The 24,690-nt window shown below is 41.2% G+C and overlaps 1 protein-coding gene and 1 non-coding gene across 15 annotated transcripts in view; one reads left to right on the top strand and one right to left on the bottom strand.

Moving 5' to 3' along the window:
- LOC126864580 (ras GTPase-activating protein raskol) overlaps nt 1-24,690 on the bottom strand; it is a 255,631-nt gene that overhangs the window by 67,512 nt on the left and 163,429 nt on the right. Inside the window, exon 2 of one of the 14 annotated variants that reach the window (XM_050616052.1) lies at nt 22,006-22,065. The exons of the other annotated variants lie outside the window; for them this stretch is intronic. Coding sequence (XP_050472009.1) covers nt 22,006-22,065 — 60 coding nt within the window. The remainder of the gene's footprint in view (nt 1-22,005; nt 22,066-24,690) is intronic. 14 annotated transcript variants of the gene reach the window in all.
- On the top strand, nt 5,580-5,701 carry Trnal-caa (transfer RNA leucine (anticodon CAA)). Its single transcript has 2 exons — nt 5,580-5,617; nt 5,657-5,701. It is a non-coding gene; the product is annotated as a tRNA-Leu (tRNA).

Below are 24,690 nucleotides of genomic sequence, written 5' to 3'. Positions count from 1 at the left end.
TTATCCTGATAGACTTGCGTTAGTGATTTCCAGCGAATTAACAGCTTCGACGAGTTACAGAGGAATTCAAAATGATGTAAAATTGTTAGGTATGTATGTAGCGTTCGTTTGAAATAAGGAAAACCTAATTTTACTTTTCACAGAAAACGTTTATCTTCTTATTTCCATGTATTTACATTGACTTAGGAATATACGATTTTTCCCTCTGTCTTTAGATATTGGTTCAAGATCGAATAATTTTTTAAAAGAACGTCGTCCAATAGATATAACATGGTATTATTCCGAATCGATGTAGATTTAATTTGATTTTTATATCGTACGCGGTTGACGGCGACTTGATCACGTAAAATAAGGAATACAAATCAAAATTACCTTAATCGAAATCGTTGTAGAGGTTACTCACGATCCAATAGTACCAATGATTAAATATTGAATGTGAAATTTAAATGTTATCATCGATGATATTCGAAGCAATTTTTCATGTCTATTACCAACGTTCAAAGCATCGCTGACTCAGACCGGACCTAAGATCGCAATCGATAATCGTTTCCTGCTCTGCAGGAACTCTTTCGAAACTGGAGCAAACGCCGTCGATTTACTATCACGACGATTTCCATCCTGTGAGCGAAAAAAGATAATTTAACAGCGTAATTCTGCGAACAGGAAAAATTCATAAATAGTTTGGTGAAACCAAGCCGCTTCTGCAAAATTGTACGTTCAACCAGGTCGATCGTTTTCGCCGGACAATTTCTATGGCAACCGTAAACTTTACGGCGACTTTCTCCATAAAATACTACATGATACTATATTTCGCTGAAGAACGTAGTAAATTTTTGTATCGACACTAGGATTATCAACCTTTAATTATATACCTAAGTACACTATACGTAATATGTGACTGATTATCGTTATCATTATACACATATTATAGTATTATTACGTAAATTAAATCCGAGACAGCTGGAATTGCGCGAACGGTTGAAATTTTAATTCCGACGACTGTTCTTTATCCGAGCGACGGGTATCGCTAAACCGACAAATTTTGCAACTCTAAGTTTCATCACAGACCGTAGGTGCCGTGCATCAATACGAGCAGCTATGATTTAAATTTCAATTTCGTCAAGGCAACATACGACTTAGCTTGCTCGAGTAGTCTTCGATTGGGTTATCGGAACAACCGCTCAATTATTATCAATTCCATTGTCCCCGATCCAAGGCATCGATTCAGCATCAATGTTCGATTCTTGACGCAAACTCGTCCAATCAACGAATGTTGCAACCGCGATTTAAATTTCATCAAGAACAGTAGGTGTCATCCTTCGCGTGTTTCTCGCCAACAGGTGTTATTTATACATACTTCTATGTTCCCAGTGGGTGCAGTTCGAGGAAGCAGAGGATGTCGCTTAAATTTCAATTATATCAGAGCGCGATCCTCGTGCGTCATCCTGAACCTCTTAGCTTTGTATGGCAATCGACGGGTAGCTTTAAACCCAAGAATCAATTTTCTTTCTTAACTTTTTACGAGACTCAGATTTCGTACACGCTCCGTGATTAATTACACATTAAATTTCGTCTAAAATTTTGAAAACTGACTTATTTACGGGATATGCATGCGATCCATGTAGGTAGAACATCGCAGGCAGCGTGCTTATAGAACGAATCAATCCGAATATTAAAAGAATTCAAATCAAAATTCTTAGATATGCATTACGTGGGCGCATAGGCAAATTTGTTGCATCTAGGACATGTATTGAATCGTATGCAGACATTAGATATAAAATGTCGGTTGCACTTGCGAAAGGTGGCCAATTTACTTGAAATTTAAAGGGAGTAGACCTCGAATATAAAATTCTAGTTCCGGGCACTTATTCCTTTTCGAGATATTAATAAAAATCTTTCGGTACTATACGTGCGTGCAACGGTGCCTGTACAGACGTTACTAATACAACCGTTGCCGATGATATAATAGCGACAGGAGCCTCGGGATGTATTTATAGAACAACGACTAATACAACAAAGACGATTGTATCAGCAACGTCTAAATAGGTAGCATTCAATGTATAGTATCGAAAGATTTGTATTACTATCTCGGAAACCAATAAATATCCAAAGCTAAAATTCTACGTTTCGGGTCTACCACCTCTTTTAAATTTCAAGCCAATCGGTCACCGGTGTCTTTCGGAAGAATATCCAAGATATCTAACACCGAAATAACGAAATATTAATTAGCGAAATTAGCGTAAAACTAAAAGCACAGAATGCTTTTTTACACCTTATAAAACGGTCTAGTAATGATCGCTCGTGTATATAACATATATTCTAGACGAGTGTACGAGTGTTAATATCTTCGGTGAAATTCGTTATCGACGATTCTTCCTCGATTTCTCAAGCAGTCGGGTAATGGCGGAGAAGGCGCGCTGAAATTGCGTTCAATCGACGCCTTATTCCGTTCCAATTCCAACGTGGAACGTTGATCGATCGGGCGATCGCGCTTCGAATTTTCCATCCATCGAGTGTATCTCTACATTCGTACAACGAACAGCGATCGATTCCACGCGGATCTTGGTCGATAAGGATCGCCATGGACGGCGCCGTGGGTCGCGTTCGTCGCTTGCAAACGATGCGTACGAGGCGCGTAACGCGCACGCGTGATGGATCGCCGCGCCGCGTGCACGAGGAAAGCCACGGAGCTGCGTTACGCTGCTGGATCCTGCTTGTTTGCGAGGAAAACGTGCGTCACGAGATTCTTTTTCATTCGACACACGCTACGACCCCTCTGCACCGCGTCTTCCGTCCTTCCTGCGCCCCTCGACGCCCCGTTTTCTTTCGCGTTCCACGACGTCGATGTTTCTTCTTGTCCTTCTTTTTCTTCGCTCGCTGGCAGCCCTTGCGCATGATGGAGTTTGTCTCGGCTCGGCCGTTTTTCCCTGTTACTTGATTCATCCATCCATTCCGAGCTTCCTCCGATCCCGTTCCTTTTTCGATATTTCGCTCGACGTTTCTTTAGATTTTGTCACGTTTATCAATAATGACACTTTTCTCATTCGCAACAAATTTAGCACAACGAATTTAAGAGAAAACGTATCGTTGTTTTATCAAATCTGTCAAACGTAGCGCGACGATCAAAGATTATAATTCGAATAAATCGATAAATCGGAATAAATTTCCATCCTGCGTCGTTTAAGACCTGCAATCGTGAAATGCAAAGTACGAAATCTGTCGTTAGTTCATTTAATCGAATCTCGAACGCTTTGTGCCAAGGCCAAAGACCATCGAAGACAAATTAGCCAAAATCACTATCATCGAAACAACTGCAACCCACTCTTCCAAGGAACTGAACAATTTCCTCTTTCAATTTCCAAGATTACGAGACGCGAGGTTTCAATATAGCTCGCAACCTTGCTTAATCGCATCGCTCTGATCCCACATGACGCCCACCATTCAAGACCACACGCGTATAATATGTTCGTATGAAAAAGTGGCACGAGCGATCGAAATACTTAATTTGAGGAAGCTACGAGTGAAAATGAATTTTAACCGAAGAACGAGGAAGAACACACCGTGTTAATTTAATATATGATTTCTTTAACAAAACCTCGTGTCTTATCGGCATAATCGATGAAAAGAACGTAACCTAATGCGCAGCGATAAATTTACCAACAGCTATTATAATAACGAAAGAGTTAACGTACGTTTATGGTGTACGTTTTTGATCGAAAGTAACAACAAGTCCAAAAGGGCAGCAGTATAGCAGACAATCGTGAGTAAGGACAATCTGATGCGCAGCGAACGTGTTAATTTAAAACCTACACAAATATTACTCTCGAAGTTTATATTATCTACAGACACAGTCAACTTGCCGCAATTAAAAACAAATCTGGATCACCAAGAAGCTGCGCGAGACACTTCGCGTTTAATTACCCGCTCCTATTGGTCGTTCTGAGAAAATTTAATACCGCACACCGCGAAATAACGCCATCAGCCTGAAAAAAACAACAATGGCAAGACGCGTAAAAACACGTGTCTTAGCACGAGTAACTAAATTCCACGAGTCATTAGCGGTAGCAGCTGAGAGAAGAAGAAGCGAGAGCCGCCCTCGACGATCCTAATTAACGATTCCGGCATCGATCGTGGTCGATTCGCGCGGCTAGCCGCGACGCGAAACCGCGAAACCATCGTGCTTGGATACAATAAGCTGTAATTAGTAGCGAGCCTAACGCGATCCGCCTGATCTCGACCGTGTCTGCGTTGTAAATCAAAACTTATTTCCTCTTGCAGTGATAGGAGACGAAGGAACGAGTATTATTGATTCGACCGAAAGATAAATCGCTGGGCTAAGCTTGTCCAGGATAGCAATTACTTTTCGCGACATTAATCATTACCTCGGACGTGTTTCTTCGAGTCTTCCTCTCTGGGATGTAGGGCGATTTCGATTATCATACTATCGATTGCGAACGCTGACGTACTAAAAGAAACGACTTTCGATTTGTAATTAAATTAACTATAACTCTTTGCTTTGTAATCTCCAAGTTATGTCATTGACGCGTATTTGTATCTTTAAGACTCCCTTTATTTCGTTATGCCATCGAATCGGTATCGTTATTAGGCGATCCAAAGCTCGTTCACCATCGGCATCGACAGCCTCTGCTTCTCGGCTGATTAATTAAGGCCGACGTTGAACACGATGGAAAAGCCGACGATGCCACGCCACACCGCGCCGCGCCGCGTCGGGGTGAACGACATCGGGGATCGCGTAATTATCAGGACCCGTATAAGACACAAAGTGCACCGCGCATTCCATTACGTTATTCTATTAACGTTGGCAATGAACTTCGCGCTGTCTTAATTCTAACCCCTATCGTTCCCTTCGTTCGCTGCTCGCTCGCGGAAAATAAGCGCCAGATTTACGAGCGGATTAAACAACGCCCGCGCCGCGCCGTCGTCAACGGATTAAGGGACAACGGTGGTCGTGCGTATAAAAAAAAAAGGACGCCGCTCCATGTAGATCCGTGTGTCTCTTTCTGTTTTGTCGCGCCGCTTGTTTTTCTTCTTTTTTCTTATGCGTCGCGTCGGTTGGCTCACGCTGTTTTTATCGACGAGACAGTTCGTGGGGAAAAGATACGGTAGTCGATGATGGGAAGGACCTACCGGCCGGGGGTCGTAAGGCGATACCAAGGACAGGGGGATAATACGAAACTAATTTATCGGTGTCTCGTTGAAGCTACGAGAGATCCTGTATCAATGCGCTACTACTACTATCGTATGCGATTCGTTTTGCGTTTCATGCCTGTTAAAGGCTCGTTGATGATTGTTCACCGATGCCGAGGAAATTTAATTGTTAAAAGTTAAATTTTCAAAGATTCTAACAAAAGGTTAAAAATGAAAATAACAATGTAAATAATAGTATATCTCGTTACAAAGCTGAATTTACCAATGTTTTATATACCTAGGAACAGAACTACCTTATTTATGTATATTCCGTTAAAAAAAGAAAATCGTAGCACTAAAGCGTCATAAAATAGCTACAAAACATGATTCGAGAACAGTGTTTCGTATTTTATGAAAAGATGTTACCACATGTCAGGATGGCCGAGCGGTCTAAGGCGCCAGACTCAAGGTGTTCACCTTATCAGTCACTAACTGATCTCCACGTGCCTTCTGGTCTCCTCTGGAGGCGTGGGTTCGAATCCCACTCCTGACAGATTTTTTGCAAGTTGTTAAAAAGCTTTTCAAAATTGAAAAAACAGCTTACTTGCCTTAAATTTGTATAAAAATACCGTTGGATCTCCTCGACCGTAGGTAGAGCGAGTATCCCGAGTTCAAATCCCGCTGCATGTGGTAATTTTTTTATTTCGTAAAAAAACGAAGAAATGATGTTTAATTGTCCATAGATGTTTGTACGAAGCATCATTGAAATAAAATAATTATCTTGTTTAAATTCGTAATTATTTTACTTCGCGGCAACGCCCGTATCTATAATATAATATTTCCAAATAATATGCTTTTAAATCGTAAATTACATACGATAATGTAAAATTAGTTCGTAATACTACAAAGAATACTTGCAAATAAAATACTTGCAAATAAAACTTATACAAATTGTGTTACCGTATATCTATATTTGAGCTACAAACGTAACGTTACTCGTGCAAAATGTCTCAAAAACAGCAACCAAATGTCCTCGAATGGTAAACGTATGTGTATTTGTAAAGAACGAATTATTATTTCTGGCGACTAGCGTTAAACTTGATCTCGTCGATATTTAGCACTCCACCTCGCAATCCAAATTTCATTTAATAGTAGATTATAAAAATCCAGCAAAATTGATCATACATTAGTTACCGCAACCGATTCACGCATCTTTCCACAATCTCTTGATATTGATTTTCGAATTGCATCTAGTCGATTCAAACGATCAGCAGTGATGGATAGACACGTAGATTGTCGGAAAATCGTGATTCATCGTACCTGCGAACGTTGCGCGATAAGTCAGATTCAGAGCTGAAAACAACGCCAGATCGACCCTAGAACCTCTGTCGAGGTATTACGGGCTAGTTCGGTGCATGGGAAGAAAGGTTCGTTAGTTTTCAACTCGTTCCACCGTTCGACCGTAACGAAACCGCATAGCTATAGGTAGTGTCCCGTCCTGCTGTTTGAATAGGCACTCGCATGTAGCCTGGATACACGTATCTACCAGCTGATATTCCGTCTGGTCATTTACCTGGTTTCTTCTTCGCGATCCTCGAGAGACAATCGATAACGATTCACGTTTGTAATCGTAAATGGATGTGTGGACAAGATGTATTATTAGCCGTTTTGTTTTCTTGATCCAGCGGGTGATTTTCGGAAGTAATTAGTACAACCCTCTCTCTCTCTCTCTCTCTCTCTCTCTCTTTAAGGCTGTAAGATACAGTATCGAATCGTAGTCTAAATTTCGTAAGTTTTCCAATACTATGGTCATATTCGAATACTAGTAACTGGAACAAGAATACTCGTGTTTAATTTTACCGCGGTATGCCATGGTATTTATGGTACCACGACGCTGCAGGATCTTTTCACGACTGCGGCAGACCCGATAAGGAATTACGATCCGATAAAACGACATATATTTTCAATTAGATTAACTTTGTATGTAGCTGCATGTCGCACCAACGTTTTACAATCCTCGTTTTATCCAGCTTGGAAAGGGAACACCGCCACCAGTGAAGGCTCGATGATTTATATTATTTGCATAAGCACACCGGGAGTCACGTTGTACATTTTACATCTGTAATAAACCTTTATTTATCTTTAAACTCTATTACAACGCGTTTATACTTATTCAAGATGTACAAGTGGAAGGTGTACAAATACATATGTTGTGAAACGTTAACACGCCGTTAATTACAAATGTCGTTTAAATAGTTGTAATATGGAACAAAATTTCTTAAAATCGAACACGAACGAATAGATGTTTGGATTATCCTGCATTATAAGAATTAACGAGAAAATATAAAGACAGACGTCACGCGTTTTACAGTGTAAGAAATTGCTACTTCTCGAAATACATATGTATTATTTTACTATGACCGACTAGGAGACAATGTGTTCCGTTTGAATATATTCTCGATTTTTCAATCGCTACGAATAGCAGAATCGGAAACAGAAGAAAGAATTGCTACGCATCAGGCTTCAGGCGGTAGAAACATGTGGAAGCTTTAAAATTTTTGTGAAAACATACATTTTTATTGAAAATTCTTAAATTATGCGTGTTTTTTATGAGCGTACGAGGTATGCACTCGAGTCTCATTGACGTACCAATAAAGAGGATACATAATCAAGAAAATTATGGCGGCTGCTGCAAAGAATATGCGCGTGCCAGAAAGTAATATTCTTCAAACGTAAGCATCCAAATACATAATCGTAGTCAGTTTGCGTAAATTTTCGCAAATGATCGTTTTAAACGAGATAACGTTTATTTTAATTCTGTTAGATAGAATCACTTTCACCTTGATCGTAAGAGATAAAACGTAAAGTTTATCTAACTAAATGAATGCTTATTCATTGGTATTCCGTTCTAAATCCGTGAAAGTGATATAGAAAATTTCCAACGTATCAGTCGCTATAACCGGTCAGATGTAACGCGGGTAAAGAAACAATGAAAAAAGAAATGGATCGTACCGACTTCGCTCGCTGAAAGTTAACGCACTATTCGTGGTTTATGCAATCTTCCATTTCCGTTTTCTTCAATTTGGAATGGACTCTCTTCGATGGATTTGATATCCCCGATACATTACAGAATATAAGTAAAACTGAACGTAATTAAAAAATACAAGACATTTTACTTCTGTTACATCTTATACGGAATAATATTATTAATATTTTCTTAATAACTCTAACAGACTGTTGTAAAACGTAAACGTTTTTCTTTTTTAAATTACGTATAACAAAACATTCTAGGAAATTCAAATTACCTATGTACACGTATATCGTAAATACAAATTTCTTTGTACTAATAGCGACACGTGTACACGTGTATGTAACTCGTTCAACGCGCGACGTTTATTTAGAATAGTATTTGAACGCGATTAGATCGCTTCTAACGAATCCGAATGCGCGTTCACTCGAAAAATACAATTTGACAAAAAGAAAAGTGCAACGGGCTCGAATTACGAAGGAGAGAACGATGCGCGGTAGAAGGGTGCAGCTGTACCATAACGTCAAGTTTCTTTTTATAGGGGAGTGGCCGAGAGATTTGCATACGCTGGCTGGACATTCGCCAGCGTGCTTATTTCGGATTTGAATCAATGAACGGCCAATCCTGCTGACTAGTTCAACGAGCAATGCGAAATTCGCAAGCAATGCAAATCGATGCTCTGGAATCGAGCCATCGGCCCGCCGTTGTATACACAGACCGATTCTTAGTTGCGTGTTAATGTACAGAGGGGTAAATCTAAAAGATAGACATAGACATTTATTTCGTACAAAGAGAATTTAGAAACTTACGTTTCTAAAGCAGCGGTGAATTTTTGTCAACAGCAAGACAGTACCTTCGAGCACTATCGCAATAACAACGACAAGAGATACTTCTTTGTCGTTTAAAAATTATTTTTCATTACATGACCCCTTTGCATCTACGCGAACGAATTATTTGCCAACGCGATGTTAATCGCACGATGCTTTAAACGAAATACATGTTTTTTAATATCGAACTCTACCCTTTTAGCAAGAACACCGACGACTCTCAGTTGGTAGGCGTTTGCAGCGAAATCGAAAAACAACTACAAACCGTTTCTCCCGAGGTAAGAAATTCACTCGTGCAAAAACAAAAATCAATCTCGTTCGTGTAACGATGAATTTTGAGTTACGGTAGTAAGAGTCTAGATCGATTTTTAACCTTTCGCTTCGAGTTTCACAGATAACCCTACGAATCTTAATATCTAGCTGTTTACTTGAACGATTAGACGTTCGAACAATAGGTGCTAAGGGAATTATAAATATTCGACGCCAAGTATTTTCTTGTAATTAGTCTCCTCGAATACAAAATGTAGGAAACACGATTAGTACAATCACTATAAAGTTTTCCGTATTAAAAGGGAAAGAAAAGAATTAAAAAGAAAAATTATTTAGATAAAAAACCATTCCGCGTGAACTTTACTTTATGTTTAAATTAACTTAAATTTCAGCGTTCAACGTATATTCCATTTTTTACGTTCTTCTTCGAACGAAAGATTCTTTATAAGGTAATTTATAATTATCGAACTTATAATCGTTTATTTGTGTAAATTGAACGCAATTTCATGCAAATGACAAACGTTATTAACCGTTAGCTTCTTTCCGATCTTTTCTCTGCGAAGTAAGCGTGATTGCGAATCGTAATTTATTTTTAAATTTCCCATGCAATCCTAAAAATTACAAATCATACAACGGGAAAGAGCGAGGAAGCGTAAGTAAACCATGTACTCTTTCTATTTCGAAAGTACATAAGCGAAATTATATTACGCGTTACCTATAATCCAACAACACCAAATAAAAGCGGAAGAATCGATATGATAAATCTATAGTAAATCAATTTTTTAAAAAATCATCGATACTTAACGGACGTATGATGCGAAATCCGCAGTGAAATTTTAGCGCAACTCGCGCAGTACGGGTTTCGTTACTTTTATAGTCGTAAAAAGGTGAAAGGTTGGAGAATCGAACGAATATGACTATATCGTTGTAACAATCGAGTCAAAACAATCCGATTATGCGTAAGATTCTAACTCGTTTGTTCCCTAAAACGTACAACGCGTTCATTCGCCGAAAACTATCAAATCGCGTACGAAAATAGCTTGGCGCGAGCTATTTAGAGAGCGTAACTCGGCTGGGACAAAAACGTGGAAGATGGTTCGCGAAAGTCAACCAGAAAAAAAGAAAGAGGCAACGACAAGTGGACGATACGAGCTGTATGTAATTCGATTCCTACAGCGTCGTGACGTTCAACAACATCCAGCAATCACGCTACCCACCTGCTGTCCGCGCTATCCACCGGGATCTACGTTGCTGGAGTGTCGTTTCGAAGGTGATCAACCTGTGGCGCATATCGTCCAAATTCCCGGGGATCGGTGTACAGCCAACCAGAAGATAAATTTGCTCGTCGAGACGAAAGCGACAAAATTTGGACCATCGGCCAGGTAGGAAGGACGTAACGTAGTAATGAGCTGTAATTAATTACCACCCACGATTCTCCACCAACGAATTGATTACCATAATCTTTACTAGAACGTCTGCGAAGAACGACTATCTCAAAAATAGATACATTTTTAGAGAAGCCAATTTCCTATATCGTTGAGAAGTAATTTCCTATATCGTTGCAACTTTGGCAAAAGGAAAATTAAACTCGAAACTTGTTCTACACCTTCGTTCGCTTCGAGTAAACCAACTTCTCTTCCAGGATCGCGTCTTACCCTCGAGAAGATTCAACGACGTCTAACGAATCGTGTCCAATAGCGAAACGTCCTATGACCTTTTGCCTGGAATCCCGCGAATGTTCAGAGGGACCGGTCGCTAGAGCCGTCTTGGTTCCCACAGAAAATCGGTCCGCGAATGGCTCGGATAAGATAACGACGTTACACATCGAAAAAGGCGACAAACATCCGGACAAACCGTATTCCAAAGTCGCGTACGGCCCAACGATCGAAGAGGCAGACACCCATTGCAACGTGGAAGAGCGGGACGCACCTGTGACGTTCTTCGGTTGTACCGCGTCTAAGAAACAGGCGACAGCTAGGATCACCAAATGCTTGAAAAACGACAGGGACGTTGGAGCGAAAAGGTGTTTCGAGACGCGCGTCCCTCGAGATAGCGAGCGGCCCACGGCTGTGGGTTTTATCTGCCCACCAGAGAAATCGGGACCGTGTTCGCACGGTATTCTCGAAACGAAGATCGACGAGCGTGGACCGGAAACACGAATGATCACTTTTCCACGGGCCGAAGATTATTACGGTTACATGGAATCTAAGGTTTGCGAGGAAGGACCGACTGCTAGGATAATCCAACGATCAGCCGATACTATCGACGAAGAAGATCGTCCTCGGATCAAAGGCTTCGAAGAACCTGATTTAAAATTCCAATGTTCGCCATCGAATTACGCAGCTACTTGTCCAAGCACGAAGCAACCGAAAGAAAAGCACGTCACCGATATTAAGCGCGATTTGCCGGCAGTGAAACGTAGAAACGGCCTCGATTCCTTTGACGTCGATAAACCAAATACCTCGAAACGGGAGCCGAGAAGACGAGTTTGTCCTGCTTATTGCTGTCAGCCAACACCCAGACCTAAGTCGTGTTCGAATTCGTTCGAGCCAAATTGTCGAAAACCTCGTACCAACGCTGTCGCTTCTGGTCGTAGGCACGAGCCTACGGATAGATCAAAATCGTGTTCGAGCACGCTTCAGCAACATCCAGAATCGCAGACCGACTCTACCGACGTTAAAACGCAGAAATATCTTTTGGTACCGTGTACAGTTGTGGACAAAACGAGGGATGAAGTATCTAGAAGCGATGCAGAGGATTGTACAAAGCCGAAGGGTGTTCCTCGAATTACGTCAGAGGAATTGCTGACTCGGTATAGGGAATATATGCCACCGAATATATTGATTCGCTACGAAGCGTGTCGTTCAAAGAGGAACGGTCTTCAGGATCAGTGCACTTTGCCCGTACCAAACATCGTGCTCGAATTAAAAAGGAAAGAAATGCAATGTTTGCAACGAACCGATGCATGTCCCAACTAACCACGAACCAACGAAACCACACAGATTGGTTTTATTTCGTCGGCCTTCGATGAACTTAAGGGAATAACCAGGGTCCACTCGTATTCCTTTTCTTTATTTTTCCCTAAAACATGTTCGGGCACGTCCTGGTCGAGTCTGTGCGATATACAAGTGTCGGTAACCGTTGAAAAAACGTAGTCGCTTTGCAAGTGAAATTGTAATTTACGGTGCAACTCGTTTAATAAAATTGTTTCTAATGAAAAATTGTGTAATGCATACTTATTAAGATGGACATTCTCTATAGCGTAGATATTGTAACGTAGATAGCCGACCTAATAGATTTTCAAGGAATGTCGAGAATTTGGATGGATTTAAGAGGTTCGGAAATACTTAGCGTCGAATATACGAGATATTATTCGTCTTATTCGTTACAGCAAGGTTGAAAATAAAATCGTTTATTCCGTACCTTAGGATATTCGCGACGTTCGAACGAGTATTACGAAATTCATTATCCATACATAACACAGCCGAGGACGTCGGGTGGCGTGAATCGACGTCTCGCGTTTTTCAAGCGTTGCCGACGGCAGACGTGAAACGACGTTTTTTGTTTTTCCAAGCGTTGCCGCGTTTTCCATTTACATATTTACCTTGCAAAATTGTGCGGCAGGTGAGACTACACGCACGCGGCAGCATACCGACGTCGAACTGCTAATTTGAATTTATGGCTGAGAAATTACCAGAATCCCATTTTCAAACTTTTACGCAATAGCCAATTAAACGAACATTTAGTTAAGCGAATCTACTTGTTTAATCGTAAACTCGTAACATTCGAACGAGAAATCATAACGAACAGCGAAGTTTAATGCGACAAAGGACTAAGTACGAGATGTTTTCTAGGCAGAGAACGTTGAAAAGTCTCGGCAAGTTCAGCGCGCAAACCCACGGTCAAAAAATGGAGATTCGAAGTCGAAGAAATTGTTGGAAAAACCGACGAAGATCCGTTTGAAAAAAATTAAATCTCGGGAACTGTATGCAGGAGTAGTTTACATAGATTGCGATTGCTACCATCGAAACGGGCTACAACACGATTGTCCGCGTACTCCCTGCGGTGGTAAATAATTTACGATAAGCAAATATACTTATTTTCTCAAAAGGAAAACAAGAAAGAAAAGAAACTTTTAACCGAAATTAATTTGTATAACGACGAAGAAACTTTTATATCGCGCGTATTTCTAGTTGAAAATACGACTTTTCACCTGGTGCAACAGGGAGCAAACTCGGAGCGATAGTTATCGTGATTTCGCGGCGAGTGAAAAATTATAAAACCATTATAAAATCGTACGAATTATAAATTACAAATTGTAAATCCATTACGAGGCGCGTTATTTTAAATTGCGGTTTTTTTTAACGGGGACCGAAGTTAGACAACCGGGCAACAGATGATTCAGACGATACAGAAGATGAATTTCATCGTGATAATGTCCAGCCGCGATTCCTTCGTGTATACGTACATTCTTAAACGAATCCAGTTTCCTTAAACCGATCAACCAAGCAACTCCTTTCTACGCGTGCCGGTATATTACCTATCGGTATATTTTATAGAATTCTGAAATACACGCTAATTTCGTAAATCTTATATTCCAACGCCGTCGAAAGCTAATTATCTGTGAAAGGTCCTTCGTGTAAAGCGAAACCCTGGCCCAAGTGCGACATGGCGGAGTATTTCGTGAACAAGTGGGATACGTACTACGAACACTTGGATACCATACCACCTATTTCATTTTGTGGATCAAAGGAGCAATGGTTCGCGATTCTCGAGGCGGAACAAAAGAGACCGAGAGAGAAGTGCGAAAAGACGAAAACTGACAGAAAGAAACCTGCGAAGAACTGAAGCCACGTCTACGAACGAACAGGTAAGAGGACAATCGATTTCGCTAAAGAACCGACTGAATTTATCGACAAACGTACTCGATATCGTCCATCGGACAAAATCCCAACGATAAGACGAGACAAATAAATATTAGCCCTTAAACGCACGACTATTGCCATTTCCCAGCATACCGAAAACATGTCTCATTCTCTTTCTCATAAACGGTGGAAAATAACGAATTTTCTGTGAAAACGTGCGCACGTGGTGTATCGAGTTAAAGAAAACAAAAGCCAGTGGATATTTACGATCGAACGAACGTTCGTGTTAAGGTTTCGACTAATTCGTATGCGACGTGGCTCGAGTCATTTGTGGCTATTCGCGTTTTGTGATTCTTTCCACGTTGAAATCTCGTTATTAAAAGAAACAAATGAACCGAACGTGTGTACCGGAAGCTGCGGTACATATTCACGACTGCGCCGCTAAGAATACTCCTTTATTTCCGGCACAAGCGATACAGGATACCGAAATACCTTGAATTTCTGCCTGAAAGGCACCCGTAAATCGAGTCTAGATTCCTTCTCGAGTTAATGGTAACGACAAAATTACGCAGACCTCCGACAGAAGGGCTTTTTAAGAGGCACGTCACGCAAATATACTCCAGAACTACGTATACGTATGGTTCTTCGTTTTCCGGCCTGATTACCAACAGACTCAGATGCTAATAAATAGAGAACGATAAACGAAATTACAGCTATAATGTTCGTAGAAATATTATCCCGCTAAAATTCGATCCGATTTCAAAATATAAGAAACGCGCTAAAAATATACGACGCGTAGATCAGTCGCTAATACGTCCGATTATCTCGTGACACTGAGAATTATCCCAACTTATTTTTAAATGTAAATTATATAGACACGTATTTGTTTTATATGTTTTTTCTTCAGTTCGATATATTACACCGGAGAGGGAAAAATGCTTAGCTATCCGAAGTGTTAAGATTTCGTAAGCTGCTCTCGAAGGGAAATAACTGTTCGCTGTAGCTTAGCGGAGTCTTAATCAGGGCGCTGCTACGAAGCCATTATTTTCGCTATTAAACCTATCGATCGATCGATTCGTTGATTAATCGCGCGTTAATCATTGGAAACAGTGCTTTTTATCTTCTCGCGGAGTCGGTAGACTATACGTTTAGACTATCTATGGTGCATCCCTTTTCACGAGAAAATGTATCGGATCGATGCGACGATTTATCGTTTTTAGATACCGCTGTTCCAAAAATATCGGTAGATTTTCCGTTGAAGTTTGAAGAATCTTTCCGACAAAGATCGTAAAAAACGAAACGAAGTGCGGCGAGAGCGACCGATCGCCGGAAGAACGTGCAACACACCCCTCAACTCGAGGCGTATGTACGTATATCCGTCGATATCTAATCGTCGCGCCCCGCCATCAGAACCAAGGAACGCGTTGCGTCGCCATGCCAGTTTAAAAACAGCTCACCACGGTGGTTCGGTTTCGTGGATTAAGAGGAACGCGCGTGCACCGTGCACCGTGCACAGGGTCGCCGAATCGACTCGTGTCTGCCAGGAAATAACGGAGCGTGATCCGTACCCGTGAGCGAACCTCTTCCGTCCCCCTTCCCTTCCCTTCCCATAGCCATTTGCATCTAACATTTGCATCGGGACGACGGCATCTGAATAAGAACGGCAACCACTTTGTTGTTCCATTCCAAGCGATACTTTTTCGTTCGACTTTGCGTCCAAACTCGTTCGTCTTTCGAGAAACATCGATTTCGAAATACTCGTGTACGTGTATCGATCAATCGCTGATCCATCGGGTCAGTGTCCGACACGAGGACGAAGAGAAATATCTTTCGAACGTCTTTTCCGGCTCGAGGCGAGTGATCCTGATCGATGGAAAAGTATAAAACGAAGCGCAAAATTCAGCTAAACGCGATCAAATTATCCAAAATAGCGGATAGTTTGAAGGAATTTGAAGTCATCTTCGGAGAATAAACGAAAAGTGCACGCGTGCTACAGCAAGAAAAATCTAACATCTTCAAAGAGTATTCCTAAAGTACCTATTTTGGACGTATACCAAGGATTTCCCTGTCCCTTTTTCCAACGAAAAACAAGATCGTATCGCGACTGTTCGTGCTCGGACCGTAGAAACGACAGGGTGGACATGAATTTCAAACGAACGATTCTTCGTGTCGAAGCAAGCGAACAGGAAGGGAGTAGTAAAACGACGAAATAGAGACGAAGCGCGGCAGAGTTCGATGAAAGCTCGAGGAATTCGAGAGAGAACGAGACGAAAGAAAGATACAAGAGGACGGGAGAGCGTAGAAGCGTTCCAAGTAATAGAAAAGTCTACGAAAGACGAAGGGCGGCGGCATCGGAGTACGTTGGAAGCGGAGGACAGATAACGAAGAAAAGGATGAACCGTCGTGCAATCAATGGGAAGATAGAACGCTTTTTATAAGATCGTCGAAGTTACATGCCTATATATTTTTGTTTGTTACGTCTCCTTTTATTTCTTGGATATCGATCTGTCTGCTGTTATTTTATTCTTGCTCCGTTACACCGATACCGAGCCAGGCTCGTAGACCACACAGTACAGAATTGATGAATAAGATTCGATGAACTTGATCAGACGATTTACTTTCAATAATCACGGAAAAAGAAAGAAAAACGCGACATACTCGTGAAATTACTAGATCGACAATAGACATTATCCATTTTTCTTTTCTCTTTCGTATTATCGTTTTCTTTTAGCGGATATTTATATTTACCGGATTGTTTGCTCATTCGCGTTCTAAAAAATATTCTATCGATAGACGTCGTACGAGACGTACGTGAAAGGCACGAAAGGCAAAAGAGGATCAGTTCGATAGTAGACGATGTTTTAACGGATGATATCAAAAAGAAATACCTTTCGCTCGTTATACCGACGGATTTCGACGCGGAGGCGTTTTTATCACAGCGCGGCGTACAAACGTCGTCGCACTTACGTATCGTGCGTGCAACAATTTCGCTAACGTAACTGTTTATGTAATTTAAGACACGTGTAACCGTTACCGATCGCTTTTTGCGGTGGAACACGAGGCAGTCGAAATTTAACGCTACGTAGCGTGTAGCAGCGGATGGATGGAAACGAGGCGCGGGATCGGCGATCCGGCCGGAGGAAGAACGAGAAAGAAAAGAAGCGGAGAGAGAGTCCGGCGAAACGATGCAACACGGAGAACGTATACGTGACTAAACAACGACCACGGAGACGCACGACTACAGTGGCGAGTTACGATGCGACCGGAGCTGCTCGAGTTGCAACGTCACAACGAATTAACAGGTAAGAACGAACGACCAGGAATTTTACCACGTTTCTCAGCGAGTCGCAAAATCGTGAAAGTATTCCATAACTTACGTAAATTAGAATCGTAGATCGAACGACTTTGGAAGCTTCGAACAGAACGGAGAATTATGGGCAATCGTTATTCCGATTTCAGCAAGAACGATCGTAACGAGAAAAGCTGCGACGAAAACGTCTAATAGCTTCGAAGAAAGCGCGTTTACTGAAATTCGAAGAATGGTTGGCTAACGCGTGGCGAACAGACGTGGGAAAGGAGTGAAATTCGAAAGGGAGAGAGACACGAGTGGTGTGAAAGCGACGTGGCAACGGGTACCGGGCGGAGTAGCCTCGAGACAGAAATTAAAATTTTCTGTCTGGTTTGCACGAACCGAACTTGACGACGAAATGTGATTCTCGCATCCCCTTGCCACTTTCGTATCGTCGAAAGACCTTCGATATCACGTCTGTAAATCGATACCTGGATTAGATCCGTCTAGAAGAAGACTCCGGTCTTCTATGATTCACGATTCTCCGCTGAATCGTCAGCGCGGCAACGGTTCGCGCAATGATCTTTTTCCCTCCATCTGCCTTCCAATCGTTTATTCGCGACGATAAGAAATTACACCTTGATAAATTTAACTCTCGGCCAAGGGATTTGTCCGTTCATTATTATTTTTAGTTTAATCCTGGTTTAGCCTACGACTTTTGTATAGTTCATATGGAGCGTGATAACGCGATACGAATTATTAACACCGATTGCCAGATTGGAATCTGGTAAAGTTACGAATTAACGCGGTTGCTACGCAAGCACGTAACTTTTGACGGTGAAAGTAGCATTTCGAAAGAATTCATTTGCAAAATAATACAGATTATTATCGCAAAAGATAATGCGCAAATATACGCTTAACGCGTCATGAGACTACGTTTAATCGAACAAAGTGAAAATGAAATTCACCCATATAAAGATACGAGTACAATACAGTCGTAACGAAGCGACTCGCACATTAAGAGAGATCGCTTTCCATATTTAAAAGTACAGCGAGTACTATGTAAAACGTACGCGAAGCGAAATGAAAATAATATTAAGATTATTCGAAAGCTGTATTATTTTCGTTTTTTAAACTCCCTCTTATTTCTTGATATGAAATAAAAGGAATTCGAATAAAATACACGAACGCCAACGACACGAGAAGAAAGAGATCTTCGTATCGTATTCCGAATTTAAACTTCTTTTTAGCAGTTTATAAGACAAGTTAGTCTACGAGCTTATCGAAACTAGAGATAACTTTTACCGTACTACGTCCACTCGATACAAAGTTAACGAACCAAGACGTAAATTACGATAAAAGTTACGACGAGCTCGTCTGGGATCATAGCATAAAGGCACGTCTTTAATTAGCAACGAAATCGCCATCTACGCGGCGGAAAATGACTTTCCACGAAAGTCACGCGATACCTTTGACGCATTAGAAAGCATCGTGTGGCCGTAGAACGTGGAAAGTAGAAGAGGCGACGTTTTACGGACAGGAGTAAAAGAGGTTAAGTAGTCTTTCGATGGAAATTGATTTGCTTGCGCAAGAAGAGAGGACCGTAGGTGAACAATACGGTATCACCTTGCACGGTCAACGATCCGACGAATGGAACGCCTTATACGATCGACCATGATCTTCTACTCCACCTTGTAGGGGGTGTGTGACCATTAATGGTCGTTCGTGCGCTTCTCGGCACATACATACATAAGCGTGCACGAGTTACGTACGAATCGTGTCCGTGGTGTTGATACTGGCTTCGACCTTCGATTCCCTACTAAAATCGATCAAATAAATTTATCCTCTATCTTTGTTGCATTTTTATCGAAATACGGATCGATGATTGTATATTGAAAACATTTTAACGATATCTCTAGTACGTACGAGATACGTGTATCTGTTCAAAATATCCGTACGAAATATCATTTAATCAACAATGTAATCGTTTTATTATATAGTACAACGTAGGATAGATATTTTATCGATAAGTAGAATTTATTTATCGATATATATATAATGGGATCCGAGCGCGATCAGCCCCTCGTGGTGAGTTCCGGTAATCGAGATTATTATTTCCGAGTACTGCTGTTTGAAAAATGATACCAAGCCAGAGAGTCGATCAAAGGGCGTCGTGCGTAAAGAAGCCATACTAATTGACCGAGCGTCGGTAATAGCGGAAAAATACGTTTCGATGTACCGACCGTAGCGATAACTAACGGTAACGTTATTTTCTGTACTCTTGCAACTGCGACTGTAGTTAAACTTGTAGTTTTCTGTATGCGTATGTACGTAAGTCGTTCGATTCAACTTTGTATTTTTATTAAACTGCAAGAAATTGCAATTATATAATTTCGCGTTTATTATTCGCGTTAACGCTAATAATTTTGTTATCCCTTATAATACAGTACAATCCTCTACATAATTACTGGCTATCGTTACTCAAATTGCTACAGTTTCTAAAAAACTACTACTTTTTTATGAGACGCGACAAAAAAAAGATCGATCGATTGATTTTTGAATCGTGAAATAACTCGTATAAGATACTTCAATGACGTTTAATTTTCTATTCTACGTATGATTTCGTTCGGTCATTCGACGTACGTTAATTCCTACAAATTTTAGTACGGAGATAAGTAAAACCGCGCAAATATCGCGTGTTCCACCGATAAATCACATTCTCTCGTTTTAATCGCAACAACGAGCTGTCATTTTCTACGACTTTACTCGTTCAGCTTTTTCGTTCAACAAGCCGCTTGCAGACAGTTTGACGTCGTCTAACTCTAGTTAACCAGAACCGAATCGTCCTCTGTATACGTACTTTTCACTCAGCGATACCTATTTTCTCCGACTAAAGAGATAATCCCAATTTTCGACCTTCTCGTAAAACTTTCATTCGTATTGCTCTTCGTTCCCATCAACGGAGGACTGTCGGCGAACGACGCTGGTACGACATTTATAATCTCATCAACGCGAGAATTCTAGCCAGTCAGAATGAAAAAAAAGCATTAGCCATGAGAAAAAGAAATCTTATTTAAAATCTCGCCGCGAATAATTAAACTTTTACGGCGTGCTACCTGGAAACGGTACGAAAGCAAAAAATCGTGTTTCGGCTACCAGTTCGCTCTTTAAAACTCAATTTCCAGGTAGATGATATTCGGATATACGGTGACAACCGAAGAGCAGAGTAGAATTGGAATAGCGTTTTTGGTATAAATAGTCTTATGTAACAAATAAATTCGATATTCGTTCGTATAAATAATTATCTCGAATACCGGACGCATTATTTGAGAGATATTTTCCTGAGTGAACGATCGAACGATACGTAAAAGTCATTGACAGCAATGAATTTTTAGACGCTCTACGTAATAGGATAAAAAAGTGTCGCGAAGAAAAACGAACGAAGCGAAAGGAAGGAACACTGGAATTCGTTAAACAAGAAACAAGAGACGAAGACATTCAGGGCGGAGACGTTCGTGTCAGCCTTTTCAATCCAATTAGCTTAATTGTTCGTGTAATTAGTTAATCCTGTTGTTCGGTTCGCGCCTACGGCATTCCAGCGTTCGCAACCTTGCGGTTAATTTCTTTCTGCCAAGGCAACGCGCACCTAACAATACCTATTAATAAGATGATCGTCGGCACGAATCGTGCGTCGGGTTATTGTTTCGCGACGCGCGTTTTGCATAAGGTTTGTACAAGAAAATATCTTCGAAGGTTTATTCAAGGTTGTGGTTGTCGGGTATGTAATTAAATGCGGTTAAAAGAAGAAAATTCTTCCCCCTCCGCCCCAAAAAAAGGATATTTCTTCGACTTTGCTCGAAAATAAGCGATTAATTTGGCGACTACGATCCGAGGGACGCTTCGCAACGCTATCAATCGTACACAAAGCGCAATTTCTTTCCAGTTAGTTTGTATGGCCTATTGTACGCGTTAAATTACCGTCACCTTGCTCAACGAGCCTTATTGTTCTTCGACTCGATCGTCGAGTCTCTATCCCCTTGGCGTAGGTTTTCCGGCGCTTTTCGAGAGTCCAAATAAGCACAGTGACGACGAAACGTCGCTGACAACGAGGCGATAACGGTTTCGATCTTACGAAACAACGACGCGACCATCTAACGTCCAACGCGTTACACTCGCGACGACAGAGCCGAAGCAGTTACACGAATATAACAACGGTGGCTGCTAACGCTTTCAAAGTATATTTATAGATACTTGTCAATTTTAGTCAAGCGTCGGTCAACTTTCGAATTTTCAGCGTTTCTCGACGCCGAAGGATCGTCGAGATTTGTATTAACCGCCGAGCAAGAAAAACGTAATTATCGATCGTTCTCCTTATATAGCTAAGAACGATCGCGCTGCACCAATCCGCGTTAAACGGAATATTTTTACCGGATTAAACGCGTCCAGTGTTTTAACGGCCGCTCTGAAAGTCTAACGTTTGATAAACTTACGGTAGGTCGTGAGTTTATCGAACTCGATTTAACAAAATTGAAATATATCGTTCAGCTTCGACTCACTTACGACTCGCTTACGACTCACCTCGTCTTTTCCGAGAATCATGTCGACTACTCTTAGGTATGGACTTTCCTTTAGACTCACCTGAAAAAGAAAACAAGATACGTATAAGTTAACGACGTTCATCAACGAACGATGACTCGGAGGAAACGGAATACGATGGGTTCGGTTACACGGGACCGTTCCTCGCGTGGCTTTTTCACGGTGCGACGCACCACGTTAATGGACACAAGCCGAACAGATTCACGCTGCACGCTCCAATTCTCGCAGCGTTTCGCGACGCTGCAGCGGCGGCCAGAGTTCCTCGCGAACGCCAGGACACTCGTCGCGTCCACATTTTTGTCTAACTGTACTCAACGGGGAAGCAACCGGATTAATTGCGACCTGATTAAGCGCACTGCGTGAGATCCGTTCTGATAATCTCTTCCCGGTGCGCCAACGAATGCAACATGAGAAACTTCGCACGTGCAGTCGATCCGTTTTAATAGCAAGGATTTTCAGAGTATCAAAGTTTCTCGGATATTCGTCCATACGATATAAAACTCGCCAACTCAATTTCTCTTTTCCATTGCTATTCGATGTCTCACTCTCTAAACTTGCCACGGAGATACGCTATTTATTCGTTTCTTCGACGTTGCGATCTAATCGAATATAAGAATTATTTATAATTATTTATAATTGTAAATTTAACGTGTTTTTATAACAGAAGATACGAAAGTTAACTCAGAATCAACTTCTAAGCAAAGAAGATTTTGCAAACGGCGAGTCACGGGGTTAGCAGCAACGAAACGTAAAAATCATATCGATCATATCCATTCTCAGTTACGTATTTACTTTCTCTCTGACCAGCTCGCAGCAAACCACGCATAGGTACTGCTACGCGAGATTTAATTTTCGTTTCAACCCCGTTCTATCGCAACAGTATTCGTGACAGAGATACCGGAGTTGCGATATTACAACTGCGGTTATAATACCCAAGATTCGTCGAGAATCGAGAAAGTGTAAAATCTGATATGGCAACATCGTACGAATGCTCGGGAAAACGCTTGATCGTTCGGATACGATACTTTGCTTTTCCGAAAGTCTCCTTTGAAATCGGATCGATCGTTGCAATGAAAAAATAACACGGCTCGTTAAATTCCGTTGCGTCGCAATATCAAGCTGAGAAAATATTTTTCGTCTCGATATTATACTCGATATTAGACTCGAATGCATTGTATTTGATTTCGTGGCTGTTCGTATCGAAACTGTTGTTAATAATACCGTTCCAGTTTTATATTCACGGAAATACTATGGTAGACGGAAAAATAGCGAAAAGAGAAGAAAGAAGAGATGGAATCGGCGGAAAGCAGCACCATGCCTAAATCAGTCGAAGATCTGATTTAATAAAACGAACCTGAACAACTTTTTCTCACGATTATCTTCACTACGCGCGAATCGACTCGTCTAAAATTACCTACTTTTATTTTGTTCGCGATCACTGCGCAGTTTGATAATCGAACAGAGAAATTATCGACGAGAACGCTGGAACATTTCACAGTTAATTCGCAGAATGGGAAATTCGATCAAGACTTGGCGATTTGATCGGATTAATTCCCTTTAATAAGCAGACGTGCGACGAGTAACGCTCTTTCGAATCGAAAGCTTCGCAACATACGTGTACGTATGCATCTCGGTTTACAGGGGAAACTACATTTTCGTGACAAACTTTGCACCAAGTTCGTTCCTAATTAGGGAAATTATCGAAATGTCGCTCGTTATATGCTATACATCCTTTCAGGATAAGGAATTAATATTCTTATGTCTCTTCCCTAAGGACTAACGATAACAAGGATCTATAAATTCAAGCGAAGCGTCCATTTAGACGAGATTTACGATCGCAGCTCGTCAATTACGCTCCATCCTTTGGAGACTTCCGATTATTAGTTATGATTGATCACACGTCCAATTAATTTCCTCTGCGTGATAAAAGAAATCGTACATGCGAAAACCGCTTTCCCGAACTTTCAGGAAGACTTTTGTCAGTCGGCCCGCAGGGACGATTTTTAATTGAAACCTCGACTCGACCGGTAAGAATTTAATTAACCTCTTAGCTCTAACCAATTAGAATCTTCACCCTCTTTTAGTCAATTACGGCGCTGTCTTTGACTACCAAACAAAAACAAAAAGAAGTATACAGAACAACAAGAATGAGCTTTTTTCTTCATAGGATATTCTATATTATATTTTTCCATTTCTTATCGTAAGTCCGACGTATCGTAAGTTTTAACGATGCCAACTTCTTTGACTAAAAATAACCAACGATAGGCGAATTGCTCGCGTTGAAAGCGCTTTCCACGTAATAAAACACACGTAAAATTCGAGGCGATCGAATCTGGTCGTAAAATGATTCGTACTTGATATTTCACGACACGTCGAAGAAGGTGTCTGATCCAGTGAAATTCGTTTCAGCGGAAGCGAATCGCAAAGAAATTATTCGCGCAGCCTATCATGGAATTTTAAGCCGCGTTCGTTCGACCGTCTTTTCGCTCCGATCTGACCGGAGCAATCGTGTTATTATCGAACGATTGTACGGACGTGCCTTGCATAGGATATCTACTACAACGGGAAGCGAAGCACGTGTTTCGAATTGCTCGTGAAAGCCAGAGATTCGCGTCGAAATGTCAAGGAACTGTATCGAGGAATTTATACGCGTTGGCGAAAATTCAT

The sequence above is a fragment of the Bombus huntii genome, chromosome 4 (assembly GCF_024542735.1).
Source record: "Bombus huntii isolate Logan2020A chromosome 4, iyBomHunt1.1, whole genome shotgun sequence".
NCBI classification, from domain to species: domain Eukaryota; kingdom Metazoa; phylum Arthropoda; class Insecta; order Hymenoptera; family Apidae; genus Bombus; species Bombus huntii.
This window is presented reverse-complemented; position numbering and strand designations above follow the sequence as displayed.